This window comes from Quercus robur, chromosome 3 (genome assembly GCF_932294415.1).
Source record: "Quercus robur chromosome 3, dhQueRobu3.1, whole genome shotgun sequence".
Taxonomy (NCBI): domain Eukaryota; kingdom Viridiplantae; phylum Streptophyta; class Magnoliopsida; order Fagales; family Fagaceae; genus Quercus; species Quercus robur.
The window spans coordinates 26737503-26748857 of record NC_065536.1 but is presented as its reverse complement, the minus strand read 5'-3'; the positions used below and the strand labels follow the sequence as shown (position 1 = coordinate 26748857).

Here is an 11355-nt window from a genome sequence, read left to right as displayed (position 1 = left end):
ATTTATTTTTTTATTTAGAGAATTTCAATCTATTCCAATAAAATTATGAGCATTGTGATTTAAACTTGTAAATGGTTTTTTGAATGACCAAGTAATAGGTTGGAGGAAAATTTTTCAAACTGATTTGGAGTGAAAATTTTGTTCTTATTGGTATGAGTTTGTTGAATATTCTTAAGACCTAGTTTGGTTGCCTATTTTGGAGAGGCTTGTTTAGGGGCAACAAAATGGTAATTGAGTGATTTTGGGGTCTGGGTGGGGGATTTAGGGACTAGCCCATTTTCTCGTGAGAAATCGAAGGCATCGGTAGCTTGTTTGGTATGCGATATGCGTTTGGTAGGTAAGAAAGATTGGAGGTGAATTAATTTAATATGAAAAAAAAAAATGGATTTGAGATGGCTCAGTGAGGCTATGACTTTAGTTTGAGGATGAGATTAACGGAGGTGGCTGGATAGGATAACGTGGCTATGGGTTTCAACTTTCAATGTTAATGGTGGTGTTTGGGTATTCAATGGCAACGCGATTAAAAAAAATTAAAAAGAAAAAAAAATTTTGATTAAAAAGTTAGGTACAATTCCTTAAACTGATTATAATAAGTTTTTCAATCAAATTCAAACACATGATTGTATTGACAAAAGAAAGTTAAAATTCAATACTTTTATGTTTGAATTTAATTAAAAAGATTAATGCATTACACTTAAAGTATTGTATCTAAAATTTATGCTATTCTTTTTACTAAAAAGAATTTTTTTTTTTTAAAAAACGTAGAAGAAAATTTATTATTATTATATTATTGCAAGCTAATTTGCAAGAAGCTTCAATACAACTAACAATAAACTTCGTTTTTTTTTCTTTGGTAGAAGAAAATGGTTAGAAGGAGACGACCATCGTGACTTCCTTACTTGGGTGAAACCACAGTAGCCCCTAACCTCTCCCGAGCTATAATATTATTTTAATGAAGTACAAAGAGTACTAACATAAAGCTAGTGGCAAGAAAGTGAAAAACTGAAGATGGCAAGCTAATTTTCAACAGATTGCCCTCTGCAAAAAAGTGAAAAACTGTTTTTGTTGCTCTCTATTTTAGAAGTATTATCCATTAGTAAACTTCAGTTGCCATCCCAACTTATCTTGCAGATGTTTACACTATTATTATTATTATTATTATAAGAAACCGAAAGGTCCAACCCACCGCCCATGATCCATTGAAGTGAAGTATTTTTGTTATGTTACGAACATGACAAAGTATGCTTAAAAATCATACAACATGCAATCACGTCATTTTTATATATGTTTTCTTCTAGAGTACGGCAATAATTTTATGTCCTTGGAGCCTTCCCTTCTGACCTCGTGGAAAGTATGACACAGCTTTTCTGCTAGCTGGGTCAGTTGAACTAAAAGTTCTCATCTGTTGTAAAATAATTGCTGGATAATATAAAACAAAGATCCAGAGATGTACTGTTTATCAGTGTGCAAAGCATGTGACCATTAAACTAACATTTAGATAGACAGTAGGATGAGATTTGTAAGATTTGTTACAATTGAGATGGTGCTTCGAAGTTTTCGTAGCTTGGGGTGCAAAGTACAAGTACCCATAATTCAGATGGATTTCTGAAATTAACCCTAAAATTCAGAAGAAAATACTAATCCAAAGTTAACACAGGTCAAATAAAAATGGTATGCATCCATGATTCCCACAAGTTTGATTAGGCTAACAATATGCATTTTTGTTATAACATTTCTTCATCAAGGAATAGTATATAAAAGATCTCTCTCATTACATTTCAATCCCAACTGGCACATATTACTTGTTTGAAAAAAATAAAAATAAAATAAAAAAGGAAGGAAAAAAGGGATAGAAGTTACAACTTACAAGAACCAGTAAACTCAGGCTCCCTTCTGTGGCAGTGTTTCAAAGGCAGAGACGGTGTTCTCAAATTTAATCCGATGCAGAGGGGCACCACTTTGCTTGATAGCACAAGCTGTCTTCTCCTCGAGAGGACAACGAGCTTTCAACATGGAGAATACGTGATTGTTCAACCTCCTCGCTTTCTTCATTGCTTCCAACAGTGCTTCCCATCCCTTGTTTAAAAGAAACATGCAGTCATAAACACCACCAAAGAAATAGAAAAGAAAACTAGAATGCCAGAACTTCAGTGGTTTTCCAATTTATACTGGACTGGGTTCTATAGAAGAAAAATAATAATAACAACAATGGAAAACAAAAATTAATACTTATTTTAGAGCACATGAACCTTGGTACTGCCAAGATTTCTCTAAAACGAAGATACAGAAAAGTGATTTCACATGTATTTTGGCTCCACAAACCTCCACCATCTCGAGTGGTCTAGAACAGTAAGTTCAAGACATAAAAATATTTACCTGGCCAAAATGATGACTTTTATCAGTTTTATGTGTCTGTGTTATTGATACAGCTTCAACTTCGGCAACATTTAGGACCTGATATGAAAAATCAAAAAGCTCAAAATGCATCTGTTGCCCAAGCAAGTAAATTATGGTGCAACCACCCCAAGCAACTGAATCACCAAGCTCTTCATGATTGTTTGATGGTACTTGAACAGTCTCTTCCAGATATCCCTATGAAGTACAAGAACTAAACAAGTTAGCAGAAAAACAAGATATTCAAATATGCGCATATTCCTAGAACCGAGGTAATGACAAAATTAATGGTTCATTGAAGCTTAGTTCTCAACCATTTCAATCAAGACATAATTGCAGGATTCCTGATCCTGGGGCATAATTATTACTTTTAGCTCACAAACATGATTGGTTTTTTAATCACAGGTGGAAAGAATATATAGAAACAAATAGAACTTCTTATAATCTGGATTCATTTAGTAAAAGTTTTTCCAGGAGTGAAAATCATTATGTTGGTTACAACTTGACATGATCATTTAAGATGCCGGTCTCTCTATTGATAAGCCAAATACAACTTGTATCTTAGCCAAACTGAGATCAGGCTGAAACATACCAGTTAATGCCCCCGAGAACAAAAACCATAAAATACCAAAAAGCTAATGAGACACCATGAAAATGTCAGACAAAAAGCATTAAGCATTTCCATATTTACTTTGAAACTGTTGCAGTCTGGATATTACAATAGACCCCCTTCAATTATTTAAACTAAATCGAGAAATTTAAGGCACACTCAACACATGTCCTTTTCGAAAAGCAACTAATGCAAAGACAAACCTAGGAAGTTACAGTCAGACCAACTACAGGTGATGTCAGTGAAAAACAAGGCATGTAAAATTCGTCCTTACAATTTGAAGGCCACTATATATTCGGTAGAAATCCTTTGAAGTTGTAATGTCAATGAATCCTGTCTTTGGAGCATTACTCCATTTACTACAATATTTATCCAATGCTGCACTTGTAAAAGCAAGGGCATATTCCAGCACGCTTCCAGTATTCATGTTGGCCTTGTATAAAAGATCTGCAACAAAAGGAATACATCTAAACCCTTAATCAGGAGCCATCAAAGCAATAAACAAGAACTGGGAAAATGACAGAGATGTGACACCTACAGGCAATGGTAAATCATATATGTAATGACTATTAAAGGCAAAATTCTTTTAATAAAGAGCTTATATATCCAGGAATAGCAATGGAATTTTGAAAACACAGATCACAGCCTTTTTTTTTTCTCCCCATTTTGTTTGTTTTATTTTGCTTTCAGTCATTCACAAATAGGAATGTAGAATTACTTAATGTTACAAACAAGGGACTTTGGACCAGGGCCAAACTTCGACAAGTCTTGGTGTAAAGGGTGACATCAACCAGAATATCTTATTTTTCTGTAGTGGTAATTCAATTGTGAAGTTCCATTAAAAAGCATTTGCTTAGCTCATATGGATATGGCCACTCAGAAGAGACAAAATAATAAGAACGGAACCAACTGAGAGACAAGTGGGTATGACTAATGGATAAAGAAATGATAGGTGAGATTGCTACTTGCTAGTATTTGATTTATTACAAAGCAGACATAAAAGGGGATAGCTTTCAAGTTTTAACCTTTAACAAACCAATTCAATAAATTTCGATCTAATAAAATCCAACCAACATGGATTAATTTTTCATGTGTTGAGTTGAACTGGTACTATATCTTTTAAAGCTTGAGCTTAGATTGGCAAGATTTTTAACCTAAGAAATTGGCCCAACCCATACTACTAATAATTTAAAAATTATGTGCCTTTTAAACTTGGACAAGTCTTTGTAAAGGGTGACATCAACCAAAATATCTTCTTTTTCTGTAGTAGTAATTCAAAAGAGGTTCCATTACACTCTACTCAGCTGGTAGGGGCCTTTCCTTAATCTTGTATCACTTTTTATGAACTGTCTAAATTAACTCAGTCCTGAAAATGGCATTTAGAGCATGGCTGGCCCAACTTTATCTATTTTACATTTAGGGAAAAATATATGGTAAGGCTAAACACATTTTGATCCCTCCCACTATTGGGCTGCTATTGTTTTGATCCCTCAAGTCTCAAAATTTGTAATTAACCCTTGAATTCCAAACTGGTAATGTATCAAAAACAATGATGTTTCACCATAATTTTTAATTTTATACTATTTTTGGACTTATTTTAAAGAGAAAAAAAAAAAAAAATTGCCACCAGATCCACCAATCCCAAACAACCAGACACCAACATAGCCCCTACGCCAGAAAAAACTGCTCTGTTACTCATGGCCACACACCCATGCACTGATGCCCTCCACTACCATCAACAGCCTAAAACCATTCATGACCCAAATACCTGGAATCTGGCCATCCCAATTTAATACTACTTCACTACTGCCTGTCGCCACACAGCTTAAAACACTGAAGCCCAGGACACCATAGCCAAATTCACAACCAAGGAGCCACAATCCAAACGCACAAGAAGAATACGAAAAAGATCATTTGATAAAGCAAAGTTAATAATATAATCTAAAAAGTTAAAAAGGAAGGACAGAAAAAACAAGCAAGATCACAAACCCACCCATAATAAGAGCAGAAAAAATCCAATGATGCAGGACAACAGAATCTACAACTCTAGGAAAGGAGATTTTGTTTGGGGAACATGTAGAAGTTCTTCAAGGTGACAAGTAAAATTTCTGTTTGTCAAAAGCAGCAAGTGTGCAAGCAATGCAAACAACAAAATTTGAAACAAGGTTTTGGAGGTTTTAGGGCTTTTTCCTAATAGATTTTATTCCAAAGGTGCAATTAATATTGGACAATGTTAAAGCTACAAACTTTTTTACAAATTGCTGATGTGGTAAATGGTTATAGGTAAGTAAATAATGATGTAAACGGTAGGCTCAAATAAGAATCAATAAGAATTTGACATCTCAACAGTTTGTAAAACTGTAGTAAGAAAGTTTGTGGCTATAGCATTACTCATTAATATTATTGAGGACAAAGTTTAGATATGAAAAACCCAAGATCACAGTAGTTATGACAACAACAGAGCATGATACTCCTGAGTGTGGAAAGAACCTCAGTAATTTGCTTCATATTTCCCTTTCATTCCCCACCTACATCCTGTACTAAATGCCATCATTATTCATATTTCTTAGTAATCAACTTCTTCAAGCCAATTTGAATAAATTAAGATTTTTTTGTTCATACATTTGTTGGCTTCTTACCATTTTCCCGAGCTTGCTTTCAATGTCCAACTTTTTGTCTTCTATTGCTCTTGCCAAAAAAAGCGGACATGTGAAGGTAAAACAAGAGGTTCCTTTACTAGCACTGGAAAAGGAATATTCCTACAGTAACTAAGTCTTGTGATCCAATCAGTTTTAGCAGAAAGTATAGATTCAGAAGATCAAGAGACACCAAGAACAGGAAAAATAAATCATTATAAACATAAATTGTCAGAACTGCATCACAGACATCAAACAGCATATATTTGACTTCTAACTGATACAGGTGTGATCTGTATATTGTATATAATAGAACTGGCATGTGTTCTGTTATACCTACATATAAATGGCATTATATCAAAGTAAGATAGAAGGATGTGCAATTTTGTACCTGCAGCTTCTGCCTGTTTTGATAAGGTCTGGAATGAAGTTGGATGTGGACAACTGGGATTTGACACAATTGTGGCAGTGGCAGATTTAAAGAGGTTAACAATAGGGCTATCCCCACCATCTTGAGAATACAATATTTGCCCATCTAGACCAGGAAGGAAACCCAGCCATGGGGCTGTTTGCATGAAATGCATAGTATCCACTTCTCTCTGTTGAGCATGAAAGATTTTTTTTAGATCTAATATTAAAAATTGAACAGTTAGAAATATTGACAACTCATATAAGATACACACGGTTATAAGATGAACAAAATCAATAAGATTAGCCTGGATCAGGCATAATAACTTTTTCCCTAAATATAAAATCTGAGATAAAACACCTCAATGTTAAAATGAAAGGTTTATTTCTGTAGAGTAAATCTTATATGAACCTTATTAATGTACATAATTGAGTTTTGTTCACTCTCCATACGAGAATGAATCTTTTCAATTTTCTTTTGCCCAATCCCATCCCATGCTAAAAAGTTGAAAGTTACATTCTCCATTATCCTCATTTAGAAATTTTTTTTTTCATAAAATAAAACAGCATGAGCAAGAATGGTGCTGGTTCATGCAATTGATTCTCAATACATCACCCCTCTCACAGCCCCTTATTGTTTCAAAAAATCGCCCTCAGTCCCTCACCCAAACAAAAAACACAGCCACCACCCACCCAACCATATCAACAATAATAACCACTGCAACAACCAAGAATGCTTAGTAGCAAGGAATAGCAACGACGACAAGAACAATAACAGCCACATTAAGATCCAAAGGAGCAAACAATTATAATGGAAGGCCAAAGACTGGGAAAATCAAGTCCTCAGTTGAACTTTCAGTCCAAAATTTCCGTCTCCACTTGTAGTGATTCAGTTCTAGTAAAGCAAAAAGAGTTTGACTAACAAAAAATGAGAACTTAGGGCATAAAATTACTCGTACTAGTCAGCTTTGGGACAGAACCTTCAAAGCAACTTATCTTCATTCAAATATATTAGCTGTACTAAAAATGTTATCAGATGCATCAGGCTTATCTGATAACTAATCTACAAACCAGGAATTTTGTAACAAGGAAGACCTGGAGACGAAGTGCTAAATAATATAATCAGAAAAGTCATGGACACAAGTCCAGAAAAAACCTTGAAAACTTGTGCACTTCTTAAATCCAAGATAAAATTCAAAATAACTTTAGATGATGACTAGCCACTCTAAATTTACTTCTGTATGAAGCTTTCTGACCATCAGTTGTTGAATAAGCAACCAACTACTAACAAGAAAAGGCTTTTTGACACTGTAGACAGCAGAATCAAACAAACTTTTGGTTCATCAGGTTCTTGAAACAAAACTTTGACCAGGTATATCCAGAATTTGGTAGATTTCTGGCACACACTCAAGCAGCCAGCATTTCACCAGCGATATCACCATAAAGTTCTAACACTAAACCAACTCAGGGTTTTTGGAAAGATCATATGAACCCAGCAGGATGGGGACTTATCACTTGATTCAAAGAGACCCAAGAAGCAACGCTAATTGTGCTCAATTATTTTCTAGGATGGGCAACTCTACATTACTTATATATTCATTTCAACGCATTAATTATGTGTGAAATATTACAAGCCCATGAGCTCTAGCTCAACTGGCACCTCCTGTCCTTGTAAGTGCTAGGTGGAGTGTGAGATTGTGGGTTCAAGACTCATTGGGTGCATGTAACTTACCAATAAAAAAATTAATTGTGAAATATTGTATCTTAAAAGAAGCCCGAGAATGAATAGAAAAACACAGATATACTGAACAGTAAAGTATAAAATTGATGTGTGTTTGTGTGTTTCCTACAAATCTCTAGGAGAAGTTCTAATGCATTATCTATATTTTCGAAATATGCAAAGCAGGAGCCATTAGTTTAACTCAAATATTTACTGCATATACTCCAGTTTAAAATCCATAGAAATAGTTATTGCCATGAAGAGTTTAGGACACTAACCAACACAATATCAAGAAGTCCCATCCAATAGAGTACACTTCCGATCTCCTTTATCCCACGAAGAACCTCCGCTTTCAGCTCTGTTTTTTTACCCCAATTAAGATGTTCTTTCACAAGCCTCATACAACCTGTGCACGAGCAATAAATTCACAAACTAGGAAAGGTTAACTGAGACAGCAAACAAATGGGAGCAGAAAAGACAAAAGAACATGCAATGCTAAACAAGAATCATAAATTGAGTTGACATGAAAACTTAAACACCACAAGAGAAAGCTGACACGGTTTCTGGCTCTAATCTGAGATACAAGTGAATCAATAACTCACGAAAACACTGACTAGTATAAGGTCATCTTCAATCTAATTTACTGACCACTGGAAATAAATACCGCCAATACCTATGATATATATATATATATATATATATATATATATATATAAACTGGTGCCAATTTACGAATGCTGTGTTGCACAGATTCAGGCTTAAACTTTTCAGAAACATTTTGGGCACAGAAAAGTGTCCATTTCCATTTATTTAAAAAATGTCCAGGAGACTTCTGATTTTGTTGCAGGCCAAACTACACATTTTTCACCTCAAGTGACACTGTAGTTTTTTATATACAGGAATTACATACATCGATTCATAGTATTAAATTAATGAAGGGAAGATCATGTTCTATTTCTTTGATTAATAAATTGACTTATCAAAAAAAAATATCCTTCAATAAACATTTGCAAGACAGTCACATACCTGTCACACCTCCATCAAAAGGAAGCAAACCAATAGATTTTGGCAGAGCTTCTTGCAATCCTGTGATCATTGGTTCAAGTGTAGTTACCTGAAACATGCATGGATGGAACATTAGATGAAATCACAATTATTATCTTCTATTAAAGCTCAACATGTAAAATAATATTGAATGCTTTTGCTAATTAATGAATATTAATGCTTTAAGCACCTGTTCACTAAAGAATTATGGATTTTGGGGCATCTTTAGTGCATACTAACATATTTGATGCAGATCTTAAAATATTATGTTTTTAGGTTGTATTTGGGAACTAGGAAGACTTTTTTTTTGTGGAATGGTGAAAACACAATTAAATATTATCTTCTATAACATTCTGTGCAACTTACCGAATACCATTTATCAGGTACCTTTTTGTGTTATTATATATCAACAATAGACTGAATTCATAACAGCATGACAAACCTTATTTGATATATGATCTAGAAGTGATCGAATTAGCCAAGGCAATGATCTAGATCCCAGAAGTCTTATAATGGAAAACATGTGGGGTATTCCAAAGAATCCACAATGCAATCGTGCAAAACTCTGATGAGCAGAATTCAAATCCTACAATGAAAATGAACACAATAAGAATAAAAAATGTAAGTAAGTACCATGAAAATGTGAAGATATATTGAGAACAACTCATATAATTACCAAAAAAATAAAAAAGGCCAGCAGGTCAATGATACATCTAGTTTACTTTAAATTTATTTGTATGAAATGTTTAATAAGTGTAAAATTTTTGGAAAAGTTGCTTCTGCAATTATGTATAATAACATCTCAATTCTCAATGATAAAATCAAGTCAAGTGATTAGTGTATGTTGCTTACTTCAGTACCACAATAAAAGTTAGGCTTGGCATGGGGAACTGATGGCTTCTGAACAGGAACAAGAGGAACCTTTGATGACCGGATAAAACGCTGAGTGGTATTGCAAAGGATGAAGTTGGGTAAAAAATCGCTTTGCATCTCTGACCAGATCTAACAGACACAAACAAAACTGATCATGTTAGAACCAGCAATAAATGACTAGAGTCCAAAATTTTCATTTCTAAATGTTCCAGTCTAGTATTTAAGATTCTTCCAAGAAGTAGAAAGTAAGAACATACAAAGTTACAAATAATAAGTTTCACTACTGCAATTAAGACCAGAATCTCCTAAAATTTGATGATCCCCATAATAGTTATCTAGTTAACAAAATCCAACGCATATATTAATAATAAGATATATGCTGTTAATACAATGAATGTAATTTTAAAAGGCTGGAAGTAACCAGTTTTGACACTTATTCCCCAAATAAAATGAGTATGATCACAAGCTCAGAAACCATCTTTTGTCAAATGTTAAATTAGTATAAATAGACATCAACAACAAGGTCTCCTTTGTATCCATCCTCTTTAATGAATTTGATAGAGAAATACATAATGGTCGATGAACAGCCTCCATACTTAAATTAAATTATTTGTTCTATTACTAATGTTCTCATTATTTTCCACAATTCACATTACATTTCAAAAAAAATAAAACAGTATGGGCAAAAAAAGTCCAATACGTACAGTCTAGAACATAAAAATGAAATTGGAATTATACTGAGAGAACAAAATATTCCAAGTTCAACACAAAGCTTCAGTCAAAATATGTTTGAAGAGAATGAGAGGAAGAAATTCCATACCTGAGAAGCAAGTCGACTAGAAAATGACACAAGAGATAAGTTCTCTTGCATCTCATTCATTATGAGACTGAATGAGTCGATTGAAACATCTTTGGATAGCAATTCATGGGTGTGTTTTAAGATATCAACCAGCTTCTCTAATTCCTAAAAAAAAAAATTTATCATATTAATCTTCTGTTAATGGAATAGGGAAAACAAAAGGCACTTCTCATTGCAAGAACCCAGAGAACAATGTGAAACTACGTACCACTATTGCACATAGATCCTGAGACTCAAAACGATCAAACAGAAACTCAAGATTCTCCCTAAAAAGTTTGTTCATTCGCTCTGCAATCAAACTTCTTAAATCAATGGTCCTCCCAAGTAACTGCACCATAAAATCTTAGTCAGGTCATTGAGAGATAGGTATTCTGATTGAACTCAGATAATCACAAACACTAGATATATAGCTCTGTGGATTTATGTCTAGAATTATAAGTTTACATCCTACTCAAATTTATGCATCAATAAATAAATACAATGAAATAATACATAACCTACAGAAAATTGTTAAAAAGACAATTTTGCATTCCTACCACCATGTGATTTGTTAAGGATCTATTCTTAAAAACTTTTGACTTTTAGACCTTATCAAGAGACGCAAAAAAAATTCAAACAGGGATATATTTGCAAAAATGTACCACAAACATCAAAAGAGTGTGACGGATAGAAAAAGAAAAGCATTTGTTCAGACTTTTTTTTTTTTCTAATAAGTAATAAGGATTTATTGATAACGAAAAAAGAGAGACACCCAAGTACACAGGAAGTATACAGGGGTGTACATATCAAATACAAAAATTACATAAATCAA

At 33.8% G+C, this 11355-nt stretch overlaps 1 protein-coding gene across 2 annotated transcripts in view; it reads right to left on the bottom strand.

Moving 5' to 3' along the window:
- Window positions 1-1661: 1661 nt before the first annotated feature.
- LOC126717636 (protein PIR) overlaps window positions 1662-11355 on the bottom strand; it is a 32997-nt gene continuing 23303 nt past the window's right edge. The window contains exons 21-30 of one of the 2 annotated variants that reach the window (XM_050419468.1): window positions 10753-10872; window positions 10506-10649; window positions 9665-9814; window positions 9255-9398; window positions 8795-8882; window positions 8047-8174; window positions 6032-6239; window positions 3279-3451; window positions 2377-2592; window positions 1662-2076 (exon numbers count right to left, since the gene is read on the bottom strand). In XM_050419468.1, coding sequence (XP_050275425.1) covers window positions 1882-2076; window positions 2377-2592; window positions 3279-3451; window positions 6032-6239; window positions 8047-8174; window positions 8795-8882; window positions 9255-9398; window positions 9665-9814; window positions 10506-10649; window positions 10753-10872 — 1566 coding nt within the window. In that variant the 3' untranslated portion in view covers window positions 1662-1881. Of the gene's footprint in view, window positions 2077-2376; window positions 2593-3278; window positions 3472-6031; window positions 6240-8046; window positions 8175-8794; window positions 8883-9254; window positions 9399-9664; window positions 9815-10505; window positions 10650-10752; window positions 10873-11355 lie in introns of those variants that run through there. The other variant, XR_007652681.1, reaches the window with a different exon arrangement.